The sequence below is a fragment of the Haliaeetus albicilla genome, chromosome 25 (genome assembly GCF_947461875.1).
Source record: "Haliaeetus albicilla chromosome 25, bHalAlb1.1, whole genome shotgun sequence".
NCBI classification, from domain to species: Eukaryota; Metazoa; Chordata; class Aves; order Accipitriformes; family Accipitridae; genus Haliaeetus; species Haliaeetus albicilla.
In genome coordinates, this window is record NC_091507.1 from 21516507 (window position 1) to 21540756 (window position 24250).

The 24250-nt window shown below is 41.6% G+C and overlaps 1 protein-coding gene across 3 annotated transcripts in view; it reads left to right on the forward strand.

Annotated features, from left to right (window-relative positions):
- Window positions 1-7239: 7239 nt before the first annotated feature.
- The window catches only part of GRTP1 (growth hormone regulated TBC protein 1), a 40611-nt gene continuing 23600 nt past the window's right edge, over window positions 7240-24250 (forward strand). Inside the window, exons 1-3 of one of the 3 annotated variants that reach the window (XM_069770218.1) lie at window positions 7240-7467; window positions 10109-10260; window positions 16466-16624. In XM_069770218.1, coding sequence (XP_069626319.1) covers window positions 16519-16624 — 106 coding nt within the window. In that variant the 5' untranslated portion in view covers window positions 7240-7467; window positions 10109-10260; window positions 16466-16518. Of the gene's footprint in view, window positions 7468-8063; window positions 8305-8745; window positions 8843-10108; window positions 10261-16465; window positions 16625-24250 lie in introns of those variants that run through there. The other 2 variants (XM_069770216.1, XM_069770217.1) reach the window with 2 other exon arrangements.

A 24250-nucleotide genomic window follows, 5' to 3' on the forward strand; every position in this document is an offset into this window, starting at 1 on the left:
CAAACACCTGAAGATAGCTCTGTGGGTCACGGAAGTGCAAGTCGCAAAAGCCAGTTCCGCACAGGATGATGTATTTACAAAAGATACTGAAGGCTGCTCAAGTGGAAAATCAGACCATTGAAAAGCTAAAACCAGTCATTGATTCTTATGTAAGTGTTACCTAATTGGTTTTTTTTTCCCCGAGAAAACAGTCCATCAGACCTGTCTCTTGTTTCATTACAAGTGTCCCCTTTGTGAGGACCCTTGACAGCAACTGTGAGGTTTTTAAGTACTGTTTATTATCACCACATAAGCTTGACTCCAAGGATCAGTGTTAGCATTCTCCCCTGGGAGTATGAACGGTATTGCCAGGGAACACACTATCATTGCTGTGGGAAATACAACACCCTGTTAATTTGGCATTTGTTTCATACTAGAAACTCCACCGCGAACACTAACCACCCCTTGTAGTAACCACACATCAGTACTCTAAAATGCAGCCACTGCAATCAAAAGAGCCACCAGTGTTTTTCCACAGAGTAAGTCCCAGTCATGCTGACAAATACTGACGGTGCACTTTGACAAGCTGAGTCCTCCCTAGAAGAGAACTTCCAAGAGCCCCCTTTGTGGAAATTCTCTCTTTTTTTTTGTTTGTTTTCTGAAGCACTGGGTGGCTCTGAGGAAGTTCTCGGGAAGCTGTCCCTCTTCCTGGTATCTGACCATTCGATTCTCATCTTGCATATAGGTGCCAGACTGAAACTTTTGCTGTGAGCTATATTTGATCCTGTGATGTGCCAGGGGAAAACTCTGTGGGGTTCTGCACAATATCCAACGCACCCGCATTTTCTCTGCTGGATGGAAGGCTGAACTTGCTTTCTCTCTACTTGCAGCTCATTCATGTTTGCTTTCCCTGACTACTCAAATGTGAAGTAAAACTGTGGCTGTACCTTCACATTTAAGACCTGGCCTGCTTTAACATATAGTCCCCAGCCTCTATTATTTTGTGACACGGGCAAAGAAATGCCATCTGAGAGACTGAACAGCCACATGTAATACACTTTGTGAGACCCAGCTGGTTCCTTCAGGCAGAGACTGGATATTTCTGGCTAGGAGTGTTAGAGCTTCCCAGCAGTGTTTCTCCTGGCTCAGCAACCCTGGATTGAGCCTTGGGGGGGCTCCAAGCCTTGGGTGGGCTTCAGACCTGGGCACTGGAGCCGGAGAGAGACATCACCTTTTTTGCTTGGGTGAAGGCCTGAGTGAGAGTTTTTCACACTGAAGGAGAATCATGTCCTCTCCTTGAGTGACTCGTATGCTCACTGGTCCTGCACTGCCATGGCTGTTTGAACCCCAGGGATGGGGACAGGCTGAAACAAAGAACTGAAAATTAAGAAAAATTAAGAGAGGCATGACGAACACTCAGCCCCTTCCACCCTCCCTCCTGGTGACTTCTGTGGGATTGAATCTGAGCTTTCTTTGCTGAAAGTTGTTTCACAAACTAATCTGTTGCACACATATAAAGAACCATTAAATACTCAAAGCCTGTAATTCTAAGCAAATCTTATACAGGGCATTCATGCTGTCATCAAAATGCAAAAAGCTATGTCTGAGAGATATTTCCAGAACAGCGTAGTTAAGAGAATTGCAGCTGGAATTACTTACAGACTCGTTCTTTGGAATGCTAAATGGTTTCATCACATGTAGATATCATGGGCTAAATTGTAACTGAGTGGGGCAGAGCATCAGGACCCCTACAAGGCATGTCCACAGCAGGCAAAACTGTAATGGTCTAATGTCAATTCTAAGTATTACTTATGTATTTTGGTGGGTTGATTTGCATCTACATGAGGATTATGACTATTGTCAATTTTCCATCAACTTCTAATAAGAAGACGTTTGCACTTTTGCAACCATATGAAAAATAACTTAGCATAGATCAGGAAAGATAATTATTATCATAAAGCTTACTTGACTGTGTTCAGAAGTTTGCATCAATTGCTCATGGAGGACTGGTATTGACGAGATGTCATGTAGAAGGAAATTACTATAAAAATAATACCACTGGAGTTTCTGAGAAGAAAATTCTTGAAAAATATGTTGTTGAGAAATACGAAAATACAGAAATAGAAGGTACCTGTTGCAGAAGCAATACAAATGTGCAGCACTGTCATACACAATGATTGCTATGGCTCACTGGATAATAACAGCAAATTAAGTTCTATAATTTTTCTAAGATCACACATAGCTAAAATAAAATTTCTCAGTTGAAAAAAAAAATCAGGTGCATTTTTGACAGATGAGCTACACTTTCAACGGAAAAAAAGAATCAAACAGCTGGCTGTGAACATATTTTTGTAACCACTTACACAGCAAACCATGGAAATACCAAAATGTTGCTGATAGTTTTCAGTGCTACACATCCCTCCTCAATTTGACCACTTCAACACAGGAAAGAACAGTGTCAGAAATACCTGAAATAGAAAAAAAAAAAGGAAATTTAAATTAAATTATTTCAATTTTGACAATGTGTCATCTAGTGATAACATTAGTGTTTGGGGGACATCTACCTGAAAATTAACACAAAATGAGAATTGAATTTTTGCCCCAGTATTAGTCATGTGGTACAATCTGCAACCTGACAAAGCAAGCCAGAGAGAAGTCATAATTTGATCCTAGATGTTGCAATCAAAGCTTCTTACCTTTCAAAGGAATTTAAAAACATGATACTTCAGCTCATATCTTGATCACATGTAAATACTGAAGCATATCTGTACAGATGGTTGTTGCTATAACCTTGCAGTTCAGAGAAGCTTCAGCCGCTCTTGCTGTCAACCCCAAACCTGGGTTTTCACAAAACTTCTTATTTTTCTTTCAGCCTGTGAGTTTGAAAAATGTGTAGGGAATAAAAATGCAGAAAGCTACAGTGAAGAACAACCTCCTCGGGAGCACATTACCTTTGCAGAGTTCAGTGCTCCAAAGCTTGGAATTTACAGAAAGGGAATTTGCTGATCTGACCTAAACTCAGTACCCTTGTACCTATGCATTATGAAATAGTATTTAATCACAGAAACTTAAGATTATCTGTGCTCCTGAAAAGCTCCTGCCTTATTCCATGTGAGAAATGGATGTCTCTTCCTGAATGGGTAGCTATACCTTCTTCTTTTTACACCAAACTGTGTCATTACTTTCAGGATTTTTTTCCTTAATGCACGATTTTTAGAGAAACCCTTAACTGCATAGAGACAATTAAGTGAAATAAATAATGTGCTTCACAGCTAACACTATGTATTTACATGCAATAATTGTATTTAAATACCTGTGATGATAACTCTGCCTGCTTCTTATGGAATAGGATACTGCCGGAGACAACTGAAATGGAAGTCCTTGCAGGACTCCTAATGCAGAGGCAACTGAAGGCCAGGAGAAGGTTTGCCTTCACATTTCCTAACTAGGACCAAATGTAAAATCACCGTAGACAGAGAATATCCAGGTTAAACCCCATGCCTAATCAGCAGATCTTGGAGCTGCCGGATTTGCTAGGCATGACACCTTCACAAATAGGGACAAGAAAGAAAAAGGGGATGGGGGAAGTAAGAAGGAGTTAATAATCTCCAATCTCGTCTGTCATCTCTCCCTGCAAAATCTCAAAGTTCAGTTATAAGCCTTGTAATCATGCAGCCAGGAAAGTAAACATCATTAGCATGAATTTAAAGTGCTTTCAGCATACCCCTCATGATCATTCAAGCAGATAAGGGAAAAAAACCAAACAGAACAAAGCCATCTAGAAAATGCTTCATTTTGTCAGTTGAAATAACAAACACGTTTTACAGAGTTGCAGCCTGACCTAAGCTAGATTCATCAAGTAATTAGCCACTATGAACCTCTGTTTTGGTTTACTCAGTTCCACAGCACTGGGTTACTGGTCTGTGATAGTTACTGACCTTTTTCTAAGGACATCCTTGTCCCTGTCTTAGGAACCCTTCCTGCTAATAATGTTTGAGTATTTTTTTCCATATCACTTTTGTCATATAATTTTGCTGAGTTTTTCACACCGAGGGCACTACCATATCATTTCTCTTTCCCTGCTGTTTCCAGCATTGTCACTTACAGCCTTGAGGCTTCTTTTCTGACGCAGCTGGAGGATGGCAGCTGAGTGCAAAAACCCTTCTGCAGAGATTTCTATGGGTAATGTTGATTCTCCAGGCGGCTGCCGTGGTATGCAGCAAGCTTTAGAGCTCCTTTTTATAGTTGCTCCTATCAGTATGCTTTGACTCCTGGGGCCACAGTCATACTGAGAATAATCAAAATACTGGCACATCCCAGACTACACGTGGATTTGTAACTTGTCCTACCAGCTAGTAACCTTCATAGACGTGAAGCTGTGAAGCCTTCAGGGAATAGAGGAAATTAACTTTTAAAAATATGTTTCTGTCCTTGCTATGCAGTCTGTTCTAAAGTTCACTGACTGCTGTTGGAACAATTCACGTGAACAGGTTTAATCAGGCCTGCAGACTGCAATTATGTAAGCATGATGTAATTTTCTGAGACAAAAATATAGAGCAAGTTCAGCATTTCATTACCTGTCCAAGGCCTCAATCCATACGTAGGTGAAGGTTGCCTAAACGTGGTAGGTATAGCTGGTTGTAACAGGAACCAAAGGTGTCTGGATGTGATGGTAGCATTCCTTAACCTCGTTAGCTGTATGAGTTGTGTAGTCCTGGAGCACATTGTGCCTGGGATAGAATATCAACTTGCAGTGATGAATATTTACATATACACACATACATGCTTACTTCTTACTGGATGTTTCTATACTGCCAAATCTGCTTAATCTAAGCTGTTTTCCCCAAGTATGGAGTAGCAGATTTTTTTCAGGTCATGGGAAAGCCGCTCAAGCCAAATAGATGCAGAGTAGAGCTCTAACAAAGCAGGGCATGCTTGTCTGGTGTGGTTTACTAAGTACAGACACAAAGATGAGTGGCTGTATGACAAACCACACAAGCTAGGGAAGCCACGTATGCTGTGGGAATTTCATCGCTTACTTGGGATACTACAACATCCAGTCGCTAGCAAGAATTATCTCTTCTCCAATGCTGCTGCATTCACATTTTCTAAACAGGGGCTATTAACCGTTTTGTGAGCGATCAGGTGTTTTTTAAAATTTACTGTCTGGATCTGGAAAAGCAGAGCTGCTAGCTTTGCTGGGAATGGTGTTTCTCACTGGTATTTCTCAACAAACAGGCTCACCCATGCTGTCTTAAAAACAGTAGACACACTGTATCCACACACACCTTATCCCTTTCTTGGTCCTATTGCACTTTGCTTCCCCCTAACAATTTCTTTTCTTTGACATTCCTGCAGCCAGCAAAGAGAACCTCAGGCAAGAAAACAGACACGTTTATGATACACAAAATAATAAAGATATTTCTTCCATTCTTGGGTGGGTAAAGAATCCTTACGGCCCCCACAGGCAGCCAAGGAAATACTTTCAGGCATAAATATTATCAAAGGCTTTCTCCTGATGCTCCGTCCCCAGTTTTGTCCTAGAAGTAACAACGGCCTTGGGGTGGTACATGAGAAGCTGGACCACGTTTCAGCACTGCTGATACATCAAGCATACGTGGAGTAGCACACATTTCACAGCTTTGGGAAGCATAAAGCCACCCCAGACTAATTCCCAATAAGGCTGAAAATTTTGCTGGTATTGTTATTGAACAACAACCGCTCTGCAAACACAAGCAGGGAAGCCTTGCTCGCTAAAATACAGGGTATAGGACAAGCAAAACTTTGAATGCCCTAGCCCGTGAAACACTTGTCTGCTGTCTTCATCTGCCTTTGCAGGGAACACATCTAAATGCCTACCCTTAAAGGGAAGTCACTATTTTAAGGACTTACTCTGGCAGCAGCGGGTTAGGACTTCCTACCAAACACGTTCACCATAATGTAAAAACTACAGGGAGAAGGTTTAGATGCAAAAGGGGGGGGGAAGTTAGGTAAGGTACATTTCCTTCGTGCCAGGGGGTAGGTAGGAAGGCTGTGAGCTTCACTGGTCTGAACGTCACCGAAGTCTGCCCTCCTGCACTCTGCCACTGCCACCAACTCCTTCAGAAGTAAAGGATCAAAAGTAAATAGTGTCCTTTTCTGCTGATCACAACACCAAGCACATGCAGTTCTCAGATTCGAGGGTTTATGCACTAGTTTCTTTGAATGCCTTTAAAAGCAGCATGATATAATCTGCCCAGAAGAGAGCAGCATTGGTACCCTGTGAAGGACAACCAAGGTATTATCTATTGCCAGACAGTAGCAGGCTGATTCATTTATCAGCCGTAATATGGGGATGCAATTATTGCACTGAAATTTAGGAATTATTTTTATTAATCGATTAGCATTCTAAGTTGCTTCTTTAACAGGAGTTATGTGAAGTTTCTTGATAGGAGCCTTTGTGTGAAACGGGCATAGATCTGGGTGAACCACGCAGTTGTTATGCTTGTATTAGAGCAACAGAAACCGTATATAACATTTAAGGCTTGCTGACAGTAAAAATGCACTGTGGTATAGACAAGGCTACCCTTGATGCACTGCAGATGTACCCTTAATTAATCACAGAAACAATCTGCTGCTTGCAGGGAACTTTTGACGGGTCCATTTTAAAAGGAACATGCACCGAGGAGCCTGACTTTGTCAGGTGAAGTATCACCCTGTTACCAAACAAGCCTGTGGCTTCAGGATTTGGGGGTGAAAGGGGTATTCAGGCTAACTGAGGCTTCCTTCTTCCCTTCTGTGGGACACCGTCGCCTCCTTCTATTCACAGCTCTGCCAAGGATTTTCTGTGCGACTTTGACCAAGTCAGTGGGGCAGAGCTGTTCGCAGAGCAGGCAAACATCCTACGCTCTGCCAAGGCAACGCTGGCGGGATGTCAAAGCAGAGGCTTGGCACGGGCTGGTTTGTAATCAGGTTCCAGTCCTGCCAGTACCCGAGCATGTTCGTGACGCCGCACAGTAATTTGAGTGGGACCGCTCTCCTGCAGGAAAAGCCCTACGCCTGCTGAAGCACAGAATTTTCCCACCAAAAAAAAAAAAAAATTTAAAATATTATGTTTTGCCGAACAGTCGTGAACTTCTAGGGCTCTGTGATGGCAGTTAGACCAAGTATAAATCTCCGTATTTTTTCCCCGCCGTTGGAGCCGAACTACTTCCACATTTCTGTGTGGGTGATCGCCTTTGATCCCTCGGAGAGGAGGTAGCTTTCTCCAGGAGTGTGCTGGGAGGGAACAACTGTTGCTCTCCCTTGTGAAATCCCATCTGTTGTCTTCAGCAGCTCTTAACTCGCTGGCTGAACGCGATAATGTTTCTCCGGCAGTAGCTGTAATTTTCCAAGCGCTTTGCTGGGTGCAGAGTCAGAACTTGATTCAGAAAGGACAACCAGGGGTATAATTTCGCTCTCTCCCTTCTGTTACACAGCATGTTATGAATTTAAGCTGCTGGCGGCCAGGTAGGGCAGAGTCCATGTGGGTTTTGGGGTTTGTTTGATATCTCTGAAGGTGAAGGGCAGTGTGCTAGTGTTAGAGCTGGAAATGGGGAAACCTTTTTGGATGTGATTTTGGGTAGTATTACTCCACGTTTTTGACAACCTGCCATTTATTATTAAATAATATTTGAATGATTGTTAGCTTATGGCGGAAAGGTAAGCGGGCAGAAGCTGAAGTTGGTGAGGTTTCCGTGTAACAAAGCATTGACTTTATTCTGGGGAAATTAAATGGAAGAGAGTGAGGATTCGGGGGGGGGGAAGCCCAGTGCAACCAAGCAAACCGAAATACTGACACAACCACCCCTTCTCGTTGCTTGTGGGGAAATTCCTTCGGTTTGAAGGGCCGTACCTGCAGCCGCTCTCCCTCCATGTCAGTGAGACACTCCCCTCCCGCTAAAACACTCGGATTTTATTTTTTTTTTAATTTTTCCCCAAGCCGTGACAGAAAAGCGAAGTAGACGAATCTAAAACACCACCAGAATCGGACCAACATCTCTTCCCCGTTCGAGGGGACCGGGACCGACCCCCCGTCCCGGCCCGTCCCCGTCCCCTGCCATGGGAGGCGGGACCCGGCGGACGCCCCCGCCCCTGGGAGGGCGGCAAAGGAGAAGGAGTCGAACTTGGGAGCCGTTCCCCTATGGGGCCGCCGCGTTCTTCGGCCTGAGGAGAGACCGACCCCCGCGGCCGGAGGCGCCGCGTTCCCCGCCGGGGGAGGCGGGAAGGAGGAGGAGGTGGTGGTGGTGGAGGAGGAGGGGGGAGGCCGATGGAGAAGCGAGAGGACGGGCGGGAATGGGCGTACAGGTAGGGCTGCTGCGGGTCGCCGGGCTCGAGTGGCGGGGCGGCTCTGAGGGGAGAGTCCGGGGGGGGGTGTGTGTGTGTGTGTCCCCGTCCCGCCGGGACCGGCCGTGGCCGCTCCCACCCGGGCTGTGCCGGGGCGGAGGATGTGTGTGGGGGGGGAGTGTGTGCGTGTCACGTTTTAAAAATACCGCTTTTACAACTTTCTTGTGAATCTGCGGCACGCTGGCTGAGGGAGGGAGCGAGGCGGGAGCGGTGACTCTCAGCGCCCAAGCAGGGCGTTTGGCTTTTTTTTGCCCAGAAACACGAAGGGCTGAGGGGAGCGGTGGTGGAGGGTGAATTTGGAGCCGGTTGATGCGGGGAGAGCGAGATATTCCTCTCAGAGCCCTCGGGGCTTGGGGCGGGGGGGCGGCGGGACGCGGCCGAGGGGTCTGCGGGGGGGAGAGGCCTTCTCCCCGGGGGAAATCCCCGGCACAAACCGGCGAAAGGTGAGGGCAGCGAGGAGCAATGGCAACCCTCGCTGCCTGGAGGCAGGTTAGGGAAGGTAACTTCCTTAAAACCGTACTTCCTGGCTCTTTATTTTCCCTTTTTACCTCAGGAATGGAGCTGAGAGTGAAATTATTCTGTGCTTGCTGCCTGGGCAGTCGCTGGCATAAATATGAGATGTGCGTTCGTGGAGGTGTTAGGATTTTTTTGTGTGCGGGTTTTCACGTTCCGTGCCTTCAGAGAAACCGGTGTTGGGGGTTTTTTTTACACCCGTGGGTTTTGTGTCAGGTTTGGGGAGTACATGGGTACAAAGGTGACTCTTCTAACAGCCAATTAGGTAATACCAATTGGAGGTCTAAGTATGAAAATGTTCCTTTTCTGATTCATGCTTTTACTACCCATGACAATCCCGTGAGCTGGAGTTTACCCAAGGCTGTGCCGGTTCCGCTCCATGGGCAAATTCCTTCTCCATGAATGAAGTGGGCAGTGGTTTTGGAAGTCAGGCCTCCATGTCTGTCTTGCAAACTTTTCTGCGTAGACAGACCCCTCTGCCTGTTTAACTTCTACGAAGCCTATGAGTGTTCTGTACTCAGGTTGTTAATTGGTGGGTATAAAGCGTCCTGGGAAGTTGCTGTAAATCTAGTTTAGCAAGGTGACTTCATATATCAAGCTAAAACAGAATCAGACTTCCAGTTCTGAAACTCTGTCAGTGTCGTGCTGCAACACTGAAAAACTGTTAAAGATAATAAAATAAGCATTTTTGGTACTACATACAAAGAGGGTAGATTGACACAAGGATTTGTGGTTTTTTTCCAAGCTGTATACTTTCACGAAGATAATTTCAGAAATTACCCCTTTTAAAAATCATCTTTGGAACTTGCTACACTTTTTGTTGTTATTTTTCTGTGCAGAACCGTGTGGAAAGTGAGTTCAGGCCATATTTGAGCTATTGTGCTATACCTTCATACTTTTCAACTGTTTGTCTGTATTGTGGAGAAAAATACCTCCCAGACTTCTGTGTGGTCGTAATTTGGGTCAGTTTTGCACACAATGGACCCTGTGCTCTAAAAACTCCTTACTTCTGAAAGTAGTGAAGTCTGTAAAACTGACTGAACAGTGCATGTTTAAATTCATTTACTTACATAGCTTTGATATGCTCAATGGAGTGTGATGGTTTGTGTAAAGTAGGTTTTTGTTGGAGGGAGTTTTGAGCTGCTTTTAGAAATAGCAACTGGAAGTTATTTAAAGCATACTTGCACATTTTTTTTTTCAGCTGCAGGTATGTAGAAACATTTGTACAAGAATTTTTTTTTTTATTTTGTAGGGTTGATCCATATGGGTTTGAAAGGCCAGAAGACTTTGATTATGCATCCTATGAAGCTTTCTTTTCCAGATATCTAGTGGTACTCACTAGAAGAGCAATAAAATGGTCCAAGCTCCTAAAGGGGAATAACAGTATACAGAAGAGTTTAAAAGGTGAGCTGTACGCCTGTTTGTAGGTAAAAGTGCATTATGCTGGAAACAATATATATTGTATTAAATTGGTTTGTGTTTTAGAATGTTAAATACTATTTTTGTCTTCAAATGAAAAACAGTAGTATAAACAGTAATAATACATAAGCAAGTATGCTGTTGTTAGGGGGATCATTGATTTGATTTAAAGCTTACCAAGGAGTAATCCTTCTTTGGCATATGCTATAATAACTTACTACATCCATAATACAGAGATTACGGCCACTGGCACTTCAAGATGCCGTTTTACAGCTGTTTGTTGTATTGTAGTCTGCTCTGTGCTCTCTTTAAAAAGATATGAGATTATGTAGAAGACACTGTATTGAACCCCAGGGCTCTCAGTTGCTCACTCTTTGACAGTTTTTTAGATTGTTGAGATTTTCTAGCTCTTCTTATCCTCATTTTGTAAAGTGATATTCACCTCACAGCTAAAAAGGTGTGTACTAAGAACTGATGCTGTATGCCTTATGAAGAAAGTAAAATCAGTGCAGGAGCTGATGAAACATTGAATAAAATGCTGATGGAACTGTTAATGGTCACTTCAAAAAGCCAGAAAACCTCTAGTAATGTTTTATCTTGCAAGAGAGATGTGGAGAAATAAATGGAGGGAGTCAGAAGGTAGCAGGGAATCCTGTGAAACTGAAGGGTGGGGGGTTTTCCTCCCACTCTTTCTCTGGGTTATTTTTTCATATAAGCATCTAAATTTTCCTCTTTGCTCTTAATAATGCTATTCATCTTGCTTTCTTTTGGGAGTCTTTTGGAGTGGGGCAGAGTTCTTTGTAAGTATGTTAAAGTGAGTAAAACTAAGCAAAAGTTAATCAGGCACTGACTGTAACAGCTGAATATTTAGAGCTGTGCTTCAGGTGCAGATGTTGACTGCTAATTCTGGTGGTTTTGTTGTTTTGGGGTCGTTTTTTTTCTTGGCACCAAGAATGAGGTGGTAACTAGTGAGACATTTTAAGTATAACAGTGTATTTAGTGTATGTATGTCCATTTTAAGGCTGAGGAATCCCAGAAAATGTAGGTTTGAGCTATTGCGGCTAGATCATATGCTGCTAACCAGCAAGTAGCTACTTCTACTCTCTGTCTTCCAAATGTAAAGAAGCTTTTGTTTAGGGTGTCAAGTTTGAATATAGCAATAACTGTGCGGTATTTTGAATTGGTGAGGATTTTGAGATTCTGCAGAACTTAGTCTTCTAGTTGTTGTGGAAAAATAATCTCAGGTTTTGATTCATCTCCTTCTTCTCTAAAAACGTGTGAACTGTGACAGTGGCAGCTTTTAGCAATTTCTGTGAGTTTGTTACATTTCTCTTCCCTTGTGTTCCCTGTTCCAGCATTATGGACACAGAATGCTATTGTGATACAAACAGTGTGAATGCCCTTGGTCTTATTTCAGAGCCAAAACTGACCAAATCTCTCAACTTATCCACCAGGCTTCAGTACCGGTGGTCATGCTGCCCCACTAGCCACGTAATGGCAGTAACCATTAATGTGGCTTTAATCATCTCCAACACGCTACTACTGATAGTGCAAAATGGGATACCACAAATCCACTGAATGGACACAGGTAATGGCTCTTGACTGTAGCAAGCCCCTGTGGGCTGGTACATCATCTCTGATGTTACTAACTTTTGCTAAAGATACTTGAATTTGTAGACTGTGCATTCTCATGCATATATGTAATATGTAGCTCTAAGGAGAGTGACTGGAATAAATAATGTTGAGGAAATGTAGTTTTGAGTGTACATTCTACATTGTTAACAATAAGCCTCCCACATTATCCTCAACTGGTACCTCGGAAGAGGAAGGGAACTGGTTAACCTGTACAATTACTGATTTTTCAAATATTTCCCTTCTTGTATCAGTATGAAGATTGAAGTCTGTGGCATGTGCACTTAGAATTATGTAAGCAGTTTTTTAGGCATGTGCTTTATCCTGCAAGATGATCCTGCAGTGATTTCCTTGCAGGCCGGCAGAGAGCAGAAGGTCTGCCTTGTAATACACTGCATTTCCCTCCTTCAGGATCTGATTTCATTGCTCTGAAGCTTTGTTCAGGAGCTGCTGGTTCTGATTAACTTCCCCTCTGCTGCAGGTTGGCCATAAGCTAGAATTAAGAAGAATATTTGATTTGCCATTTTCCCCCGCCCCAAACGCAGTAGCTGTATCTGTGAATCCATATCTTTATTTGGAGTTCTACTGGGGCCTTTTCAAAATGCGTCCTGCTGTGAGTAGATGTGAGAGAAGCATTGTACATGTGGTATCTCAGTAGCTCCACACCCATTTGTCTTTACACATAGAGAAGCTCATAATTCCTGTCTGGGTGAACAGGAAGAAGTGATGACTTGTGTTAATTTTCCAGTCTGGAAATGTGGCGTGTTCACATGCTGCTGTGTCTGCCTCCAATCCAGGGTGATATGTATGTATATAATTCTGTTCTACTGTAAAGAAAAATAATTAGACTACATTCTAACAACTGTAATTAAGCAGTGTATCCTGTTGTTCTGGATTACAGCCTTCCGGCAGGGCGGACCTTGGGAATATTGACTGACAGTTCCTTTTGCGCATTCTCCAGTCTCTTCCTTTTTGTTATTTTCTGGTATTTTGTTTCCCCCTCTACCCTTGTTATCTTAACTGTTTCCTCTGCACATGTGAATATTCAGTCAGTGTTTGGTCACTTGCCTCCTCTCTCTCTCTCTCTTTCTCTCTCTCTGACTACTGATATCCTCTTAATTTTTGCTTTTCTCCATTCAGCTGCTACCTTTATGGGACCAAAAGACAGCTTTCTGCTCTGTCTTGTTTACAGGTGGGCAACTGTCTGACATAATTGCCCAAAGTAGCTTAATTCTGGCTAAAAGCATGCTATGTAAAAGAATTTGGCTGTAAGTGGATTCATCAAAACTGACCAGTAGCAGAAGGTGCTTTCTAGTCTTTGAGACTGATAAAATACAGTGAAAGTGATGGTACTAAACAGTGATGATAGCAGGAGCACTTCTGTTCCAGCTCAGGGCTTCCAGCCCATCTTAGTCAGTTTTCATGTTTTACTGTAACTTGAACATTTACAGCACAGATCTGCTTTGTATCTGTGGTATATTCGTAAAATAAAACTTTCAATTCCTTGTTTTATGCTGTTTTCAGCTCTTTTGTAGAATTTTTCCTCTAGGGTCCAAGTTAGTTTCCTGAGCATTCAACAGTAATTGTTAGTAACTGAAAAGTGAGATGCTTCTCAAAATCACACTCTTCTAATATTTTGGACGAGATCATTTTAGTTTTTAAATGGGGTTTTCCTACATAAACTTTGTTTCTCTCTACACCATAGACTATGCTAATGGGGGGAAAAGGTAAATACAGCTTCATCTAGAAGGAAAAACCTCCAAAATTTTCATGTTCTACCATTAAACAAGGACAGGCAGGTTTAAAGTGATTTACTTATTTTTAAATCTTGTTACTGTAAGTAGTGCACAGTATTGGAAAATGTTATTTTCTGCATATTTTTCTCTTGAAGTTACTTGGGGCATTTATCAGCAGTTCTAGAATACTACCATAACATGTAGGGTAGTAACAAGAAAACATACTAATTGTAGCAAGAAAAACATATTAATAAAGCGTGACTCTAAACCTGCAGAAACTGGCATTGTGTGTCAGAGGTCATGGAATTATTAAGACTGCTTTTGTTTGCTTAAAAATGGACGTTTCATATTTTGTTAATGAACACAGGCAAAAATTTCACATAAAGATACTTCTTTATAACACGTTTTAAAGCTTAGACTGAGTTCTGTACTCTGTGGTTGTTATCCTGGGAGTGATTCTGCGTGTGGATGCTCAGGGCTTGGTGGTATTCAGCAGTGCTACTTTAGAGATCAAGGCCTTGGTTTAGAATTGGGAGTCAGATGTGTGACTGGAGACACATGCACAATCCGGCTTCATCTGTGAAAGCTTCTTACATGTTACAGTGGGAGGATATTCTGTGGTGTGGACTGTTGTTGTGGGCCTTTTACCTCCTGAGGGTAATGTGGAAGAGGGCCTACAGAAAACAAAATAAATGCATATTTGTATAAGACAATACAATTTTATGTATAGAATATGACATATATAAATAATATAAGTATATATAAAACATACTAAATTGCAACTGTCCTTGTTTTCAAAACTACTTCACTGCTACTGTATGCCAGTTTGCAGATCCTGGCAAGTATGATAACAGTGTGAGGAAGAAAAGCACCATGTAAAGGGCTTTTCCATTCCTCAGGGAGTCAGGGAGCAGGGGTAGGTAGTCACCTGGGGTGATACAAGCCTCTGGCTGTCTATCACCATGAGAACGAGGACACTGAGGAATAATGAGTGTATGCTGTGCTGCAGGGCTGCTTTCCCCTTGTGCCAGTGTCAAAGGCTTGTCCCTGCTTCTCTTGCATTTAACATGTATTGTTGGATGTGGATGGTGGCTATGCATTCAGAATTGACAGTTTTTCCATAAAAAAGTATCATTGGAATTATGTGTTAGAATATGATAATCCAGTAATTTAGCCAGTAAATTTGCTTCTAGAGACACTTGCAGGCTCATCCGAACGTTTCTTCTTGTTGACCTAAATGGGACTGGTTCCTCGTACTCATTCCTGCATTTGCTATGTCCATCTATAGGATTTCTTGAGCATTAGAGTTCAAAATCTTGTAAAAAAGATGAAGTGGGGATTATTAAATAACCATGGGAACAAGTAAATTATTTCCAGTCTGTCTAAAAGAAGGTTGTAGTTAAAGTTACTTTGCAGCTAGAACAGTAGAGACTATAACCCATAGTATAAATCCTCATTGAAAAGCTAAACATAAACTGTACCCTGACGACCAGGTGTTTATTGCAAATGTTGAGGGTAGGAGTGTTTCTTTGAGAGAAAGTACCAGACTTTAGGTGGGTGAAATGCCCATTAGAGATGCACAGATCTCTCTGTGGACACTGGGAAAGCAGCTTTGGCTCCTAAAGGATAGGCAGCTCCAGGTAGGTGCAATGTATTTAGAAAGTGGCTGGCTGAGTTGTTGTAAAACCTTGTTTCACTCTGTTACAGATCATTGTGACTGGATAAAACCAGATTAGGTAATGGTGGGGGGGGGAGGGAATAAAAATACCCACTCTCATTTGAGTGGTATGGAGTTTAGGGAGGAGAAATTGATACTCTAATTGATACAGTCTCATTCATTTGGTAAGAAATGTCTGTTTCCTTTGTCATTTTCGGCTCCCTGGAAAAAGCAGAAGGATCTCAAACATTTGACTGTCTTTTTGGGTCAGAAGGGGTAATGCTGATTTAAGATTATGAACCAATGAGCAGCATTGGCTCCTTATTAATATTTTTCATACCATTCCTAGGAGGAAGCTGCTTTGGCTGTCATTAGCCTGATGCTTCTTCCTGCAATCTTGCATCCTAGTTATTTACACTGAATCATCTGCTTAAACCCCCCCGCCAAAGCACACCCTGATGATGAATATGATGCAGGAGATAAGAGCTACTTTAGATTTGAAAAGACTTCCCCAGTTATTCTAGGAAAAAATCATCTGCTGCTTACTCACACCTCCAGTTCTTCCAGAAGCTCATTTAGACAGTAGCCACAGATTTCATATTTATCAGTTTCTGCTGTGTTTTCAGTGGTTAGGTGCTAAGCTGAAATCCTAGGGTGATGTTAAAATAGCCATTTATGCTAGAGCATAACCAAGCAAATGGAAAGGGCTATCATGTCGGAGGCCATTGGTAACATAGGGAAAGAAAAAGTCAGTGCTCATCTGAATGAAAAAAAGACAAAGATCAAGGGGCAACTTTACTGTTCATATCTCTATCTGGAAAGGTGGGAAGAGGAAAGGATTCAAAATCCTAATGGGGGAATAGAGGAGGGAGGAAAGCCTCAGTCTAGAGATCTGTGTGGGGAGTCTGAGTGGCAAGAACTTAGGAGTGAGTCTAAAATATACTATGTAGCCAAGAAGGAAATGCTTATCCTAAATGGTAGCATAGGAGAGAAAGCATAATAATGTCTAGTCAAGAGTTTTCTTGTGAAGTCTCAACTTTCTGTTGTTCATTTCCAAAAGAAAAAAACAGCTGGATTTTTTTTTATGTATTTAAAAACCCACCCAACCAAAAAAAAACAACAAAAAAACCCCAAACAACAAACCACCAAACTTCTTGTTTTGCAGTGAAGAGATATATCAGGAAAGGCATCCCCAATGAACACCGTGCATTGATCTGGATGATTGTGAGTGGGGCCCAAGCCAACATGGAACAAAACCCTGGATATTACCACAGGCTGCTTGAAGGAGAGAAGAATGACAAGCTGGTTGAAGCAATCAAAACAGGTTATTGTTTTGATACACTGTTTATCTGTGTTTATCTGTCCTATGTCCTTAAATGTCAGAGATTGACTTATGTAATGGAAAACTTAGTTTCTGTAGTAGTGGTTTAAGAGCTGAATTAACATGTAAATTAGATTAGCCATAAACTCTTTAACAGCACAGATCTTTCCAGGTTCATCGTGTGATCAAAAGCATTAAGGAAGATTAAAAATTATTTGGGAAGGAACAGAGAACAAGCTAGAAAACATTATTATGTTTCTCCTAAGTGATAACTTTGTACCATGAGACCTGCCTTTGGGTCTGTTTCTCCTTACTTCTTTCCCAATAGGACACTGGAAGAGCAGCAGGGATGGTTGAAGATGTGATACAGTGTCTGTATGAGGCAGGTGAAGTATGCTAGGATTTCAGCTCAAGGAAAAAGGCTGCTGAGAAAAAGCTGCTGATAGACCTATATAAATTATAGATGGTGTAGAGAGTGTGAATGGAGAGCAATTGTTGTTTGTTTCTTGTAACATGAGAACCAAGGACACTGAATGAAATTTGCCATGCTGCAGGTTTAGAAGAGCGTATTACTGAATTGTGGCACTTGTTAGTGGAGGGTGGTGCTGAGGCCAGAAGCATGAACTAGTTTAAAAAGGAATTTGACAAACTGAGGGGTGGGGAAATCCACTTGATGCATGAAATCCTGAACACTAAATGTAAATCCCTGAAAGAACTGAAGTAAAGGAGGAGAAATACCCCTCCTCTACTAATCCAGTTTCATATGTGCTGTCTGCAAACATTGATTGGTGGCCAAAATTGGTGACAGGGTATTAGGGCAACCAGACCTCAGACTGGCCCACTGGGTGTTTAAAAGAGGCAGTAGGGGAGGACAAGCAAGTAGAAGTTTGATGTAACTGATGTTTGTCCTGAAACTTCTCAACCTGCTGCAGCAGAGTTTTTTGCAGAGAAGCTGATGTTGGGGGAATTGCCCAATTAATGAGTTGAGAGGTTGGGCTGTGCTCCGGACAAGCACAATGATGAGGTTGTTAGAATAGCAGGTGCAGTTGTCGTCTTTTTCCACTTGAAAAAGTCAGGTAGTTAAAGCTGGGGCTTTATGGATTTTTATTCAAGTTGCATAACCATCGAACACTTTTTGGTTTATGCTGAGTTTCTCCTCCGCCTCTCCCTGCAACAACAGCAGCAGCAGCACTGTGGGCTTTTGGGACTACACGCCTTACTAAGGCATTTTGGAGCATAAACTTTCATGTTCCTATGAATATGAGGACTAGCCAGAAATCTTCAGGCTCATATCCTGCTCAGAACTACAAACAGTAGAGCTCTAACTATGAATACTCCCTCTATTCATAGAGGGAGCTACTAAGATGACTTTCCAAAGCCAGCCTGGAGAAGAATCAAACTGTATTCAGTTGGGGTATAAATGCTACAAGAGGGATTTGCAAACAGTTTCTTTTCCAATACTAGACAATGGCACGAAGGATCATATGACAGTAGGTGGCTTTTCACACAGGTTATACTGTGAAATAAAAATATTTCAGGGGGAATAATGGAAGAAGATAAAGATCTATTTGTGAATTATGGAGGAAATAAAGTTTTCGAAGAGCTACTACATTGATTGGAAAACTGCAGAAAGAAAACTAACAAGGAGCAAATGAGGGAATGGGTAAAGAAAAATGGGTTGGAGGATTTTATTGGAGGGGAAAAAAAAAAAAAAAGGTCCTCAGACTCCAGGGTGATAGATTTCTCTTCAGAAAGGAAGAAATGATGCAAATGTATGACGGATGGAAAGAGCAAAGTACTTAAGGTGAATGGAAACTTTGTGTTTAATAAACTCAATGCACCTGTTGACTGTATTTTATAGTGCGCTTTAGCTGAGGACTGTTTCAGTGTGAATTGTTGTCTGACATTCAGTTTTTCTGTCTGTGTTGTTTTCCCATCACTGTAGTTGTTTTTAACAGTAAACTAAAGTAAAACATGGAATCTTGCTGCTGTTCACTTCTCATGTCTGCAGTTTCCAAAATTTTCAGGCAATTGTGTTGTATTTAGTCCTAACAGTCTAGCTGTAAAGTTATCACCCAGGACAATGCTGCAGTTTAAAAACAAGAGAACCACCACCATGCTTTCTTTTTCTTCAGGGGGAGGGGCAGGAGGACAAGGCCAACCAAAGACTTTATTTCAAATTCAATTTAAAACTTGTGTAAGAACCAATGTGTCCTGTTTCTTTTACATGCCTAGAAGCTCCAAACAATTTTTGTGTATGCTTGGAACTTATTTTCAATATGGGAATGTTTTTAATGGGATATAATCAGGTTTAAAAGTGCAGGTAGACTGTGTAGAGAAATGGTCTAATCTTTAAAGAAAAATCTGATTAGTAATAGCAGCAAAAGTGTTTCAGCTAAATAAATCTAAACTGTCCTTTCACCAATCTTTTTAACTTGCTGATCCTTAACTGATGGGCTTTATTGCTGATTTTATTTTATCTATTTGCTCTTTGAACATAGTTTTTTGGGGGGGGGTGTTGTTGTTTTTTTTTTTTAAGTGAAATGTAGAAGACAGCAGGCTTCTTACTCTAAATATAAAAAAATAAGAGCTTAAAGAATGCAGGTCTCTAAATTTTGATGGAAATTTTCATGGCTTAGTTTATGTACACATTTAGAAGGGCATGCATTCCTACTGAGCTTTGTTGTTCATGCCCTATTATAGTAAAGTTTAGTAGGATAAATTATGTCGGCAGGATACAAATGTGGCTGTCCTCCTAACGCAAAGGCTACGTGCTGGTTACAGAAAGGCTGGGGTGTAAGCTGACGTAGCTTCCTTGCAGTAAGCCCCCCTTAGGCTGGACTGTTGAATTTCAGAGTAAGTATGTCTGTGTCTGCAAGTCCTCTTGCATGCACATGCAGCTAATATCCACACTTCCACTCTCGCATTTCATGAGGAGGAGTTGTAGGTGCCACGAACGCCAGGGTCTGATATTTATCAGTCAGTCCCCTGAGCCTGCACCGCACTGCATGACTGCTGGTGCAAGGATCTGACTGTGTGGATTGGATAGTAGTTGCAGGATCTTAGTTTAGTTTGACGGGTTCAGAAAGGTAATTTGAAAAATAGCCATTGCCACTTCACTGGAGACAGTGAATATTTTACTGTCAAAGCACTAATAAGCTTCTCTGAATGGGGTTAAACTATTAGTGAAGGTTGGGAATTTTCATGTGAGTTTAGGGCATTTAACTGTGCAAGAGCAAGGGGAACAGCTGTGTCAGCTCTTCTGGCTCTCTGTAGGAGAAGCCATATCAGTTCATATCTGAATGGCTACCTCACCTGGTGTTCTGTCTACCAGAACAGCTAAAGGAGGAACTGGAGGAGTAAAGTGTGTAGTGATACTTCCTCAGAATGCTTTTTCTAGTCGCCAGTTATCTGTGGTTTGGGGAGTTCCCGAGTCATATGCTGCATGTTTGTAGTTAGTCACACTGGATGGGGAAAAAATTCACAAAAAAAATCTGGTTGCTCCTTTTTCATGTCATTTACCTTGCTCACGATTTTGCAGATTTGTGCTGTCTTGCTCATAAGCATCTCTGTCCAAACTAAGGAGCTCTAATCCACCTTGTTTTATACTATGTGTGGTAGCCATTTCATACCTGTGATCTTCCTTGTTGCCATTCTCTTCTGCAATTTCTCCAATTCTGATACCACCTTTTGGAGATGAAGGGGACTGGAATTTATGTGGGTGCTTCTCGGATTTATACAGTGGCATTATTGTTCTTTTGTGGGAAATCCTGACCCTGTTTGCTTTCTTGATTGCTGCAAGCTATTGAACTGTTACTTGGTGCTGGTGGTGGTGTGAGGCTCAGTGTCTCTGATAGCAAACTTGACCTTAACTTAAAAAACAACAACAAAAAAACCCAAAAACCCCAAACCTCCAAAACAATTTCTAGTTCCAGGCATTGCAGGGAAAAGCTTGAAGATGAGTCCTAAATATCCAGTTACAACAATTTTAAAATACCCTTTAAGTATATTATTTTTACAAGTTGTAATTGATGACCTAACCTCGTTATTCTGGAGGTTTGCAGTGGAGTTTTCGAATGCTTGTAGTTGGCAGTCGAGGCAAATTTTTGTTCTGCTCTTTACTAGTTAAAAAAAATAAAATACCTGCCTGGAAGATACTCAGAGCAGAAGCTACTCAAGTTGCAGATGTAGCAGTAGCAAAGAAGTGACTGTAAGTGCAGTATAGGATGTTAGTTATAAAAAATACCTGTGTAATTTACTGGGTGCTGTGTCAGGGTGTGGGAAGCACCTGGATATGAAGGTAAGAACAGAAAGGACAACATGGCAAGATGCAGAAGGTTGACTTGTAGGTGGCTGACTTTTGAAGTACCCTAAATATAAAAAGCACAAGACTGGTACAAAAGCATTAGTTTTCAGGACTGCACATTTAAATCTCTTTGCTCTAGAAATAGCATTGACAATTGTGATTCCAGGTACCAAAACAGGTGTCTGTTTTATAAACTGAGGCTAATGTGGCTTTCTGCCTATGTTTGTATTATTAAATGAGAGGTAGAAATACTGCAGACCTGTGAAGAGCAAGAAACAAGCCAATGGTCTTCTCATGGTTGCTGCACAGGGATAAATCAACAAGAAAGGAAAGCTATTGTTTTTGTTTCACAGCAGTGTAACACTGTCATCTCACAGCACTGAGAGATCATCTAAAAAAAATGCTATTGGGATTTAATCTGAATTTACTGCAAAGGCCTTCTCCCTGGTCCCATGCTCCTACACCTAGTTTGGTTGTAGCCAGCAGATATGCACACAACCACAAGATGGTCATAGTTTTGGGGTTTATCTAGGAATATAAAGTTCTAATGTTCATTTCCCTGCTTGAAAACAATTCTGATATTTTTTTTCCCCAAACTGGACTAGTTTGAGGCTGTGTTCCTTTGGATGCTAATGTCTATCAAGAATGAAGTAGATTAATTGTCGTGGTTTAACCCCAGCTAGCAACTAAGCACCACGCAGCCGCTCACTCACTCCCCCCCATCCAGTGGGATGGGGGAGAAAATCAGGAAAAGAAGTAAAACTCCTGGGTTGAGATAAGAACGATTTAATAGAACAGAAAAGAAGAAACTAATAATGATAATGATAACACTAATAAAATGACAACAGTAGTAATAAAAAGATTGAAATGTACAAATGATGCGCAGGGCAATTGCTCACCACCCGCTGACCGACACCCAGCCAGTCCCCGAGCGGCGAATCCCTGCCCCCCCCACTTCCCAGTTCCTAAACTAGATGGGATGTCCCATGGTATGGAATACACTGTTGGCCAGTTTGGGTCAGGTGCCCTGGCTGGGCATGAGAAGCTGAAAAATCCTTGACTCTAGTCTAAACACTACTGAGCAACAACTGAAAACATCAGTGTTACCAACATTCTTCACATACTGAACTCAAAACACAGCACTGTACCAGCTACTAGGAAGACAGTTAACTATATCCCAGCTGAAACCAGGACAATTAATGCATAGCAGGTCAGAGTGCGGGCTGCGCAGAGCAGCAGAAGGAAGTGTTTGGATGTCTCCTCTGGGACTGATGTACTAAAGTGGGTGTAAACGCTCAAGTCAAGTGAAGAGCTCTTGCCTGCTCCTGCCATTTGCCTCAAGTCGTCTCTGGCAGTTGTCTTGTAGTATGGTAAAACATATCAGTCTGTGTGTGCTCGAGGGTTGACTTCCCTCACCTTGCAGTCAGATAGCTGGAGGAAGAGGGAGAGCATGCAAATGGGGCAGAAAGGGGAGGATGGAGAGGAAGCGAGACCCCCTGCTCTTGGTGTGCTCAACATAATAATCTGGCACAAGGAGCCCTGTGAGACCATGCCCCATATCTTCTATTAAGTGTAAAGACTTCTAGCTCTTGTATCTTCTTTTTGTGCCTGTCACCTCCCCCCAAATTAAAATGCTGTTACTAAATACAAGAAAAGTTTTAAATCCTTCATAAAATTAGGGAAAACTTCCCCCAGACCTTGTGGAAAAAAACATGCTCTGCAATCAGAAAGCAAATTGGAGCTGATTCTCTCAACTGTAGGCCTTCCTCAGGTTGTGAAATTAAAGATGAGTTCAGTTTGAGTAGTCTGTGCTCTGTGTGTGATGGACTTGTACTCCCCCGCACGCTTGTTCTGCATAGCTGAGGGGAAGAGCTGTAACTGAAATGTCAGCATTAATCTTTTCTGTAACATCTAGCATATACTTTAATAAAAAAACAAATTTTGATTATGCAAATACTATGCTGCTCTTGCTACCAAGAAGGAAACAAAACAGATTTATTTACCTTACAACTGGCTGTTGCTCAAGTCCTTTTAAAAATTGTCTTTTTCCTTGTGTTTTTCTTTTCAGTCACATGAAAGGTGAAGTGAAATATTTCCCTGCCCTCCCATTTCTGTAAATGATTTGTTCACTTTAAAAGGAAGAAGTAGTGATTAGTGCGATAACTTTTTAATACTTGTGACTTCCATTACACTACTTGTGATTTTTGGGGAGCTTTCTTCCTTTGGTTGCTTACAGCTCAACTTTGTGTCAAAGCTGTAAGAGACTTCTTTTATGCAGGAAAAGGCTGATAAGAAGTGATAACTCTTAGGACATAGATATCTGTACAGTAGTGCTGTTACTGAATTTTTTTTTAACTTCGACCCAATTTTTGTTGTTGTTAAATATAACCAAAACAACTATTCATATTTTATTAATAAATCTTAGGTTTTGAAAATCTTCAAAGTAACTTTTGAATAGGGTTTTTCTCCCCAACTTAAGCTTTTAAAAATCAGATGCACAAGTCTGGACTAGTGTCTTTGGGTTCCCTCTTTATGGAGTGAAGTAGGCCAAAAAATTAACTTTGCCTGTTTCTTGCCAACAACTAAAGGGAATTTTGGGTGACTAGCTCAAACGTGCATGTCTAATTTTTAGACCTTTGTAATGAGAGACGAGTCCTACTATTCATGTTTAGTGTGGAAGAAATGAATGTTTTGAAATGTCAGTAATTGCATAGTCCTTAACTTGGTTTAGGACTGAGCATGAAGCATCTGGGATGTGCTCTGCTGCTTGGATATCAAAAATCACTGTCCTTCTCGGTGATTTTGCACCAATGAAGAAACAACTTTTCTCATGGTCACATCATGGAGAAACTTCAAAAAACTCTAAGAAAGTGATTTTAAGTGGAAGTCACCAGCTGCAGGAACAGGACACTTTTTTTCTTTAAGCTGTTTGGTAGAAGTTCACTGAACAAGTCAATTGAAAGTTCATCTGACTTGTTATGAGAATATGCTTTCCTAGAGGCGCAGTTCATATTATGCCACTTGGCTAGATAAATTTGGTACATGTTGTTTCTGTCAGTCTAAATGTCTGGTTTGCTTTCATTTTAGCCTTTGCAGTCAGACACAGAGTCCAATCTGCAGGAGAGTTTCTTTAGTCCTGCATGAAATTGTTTTCTGTACAGTAATAGGATTAATCTTTCTAGGAATAGATTATCCTTGAACACAGATGGCCTTTTAGCCAAAATGGAGGTAAACCTGTTTCTTAAAATCCATCCACCAAAACTACAGTTTAATGAACCATAGTGAAGTTTCAGTTGTACTTCAGAAGAGCTGTAAAAGTTTGT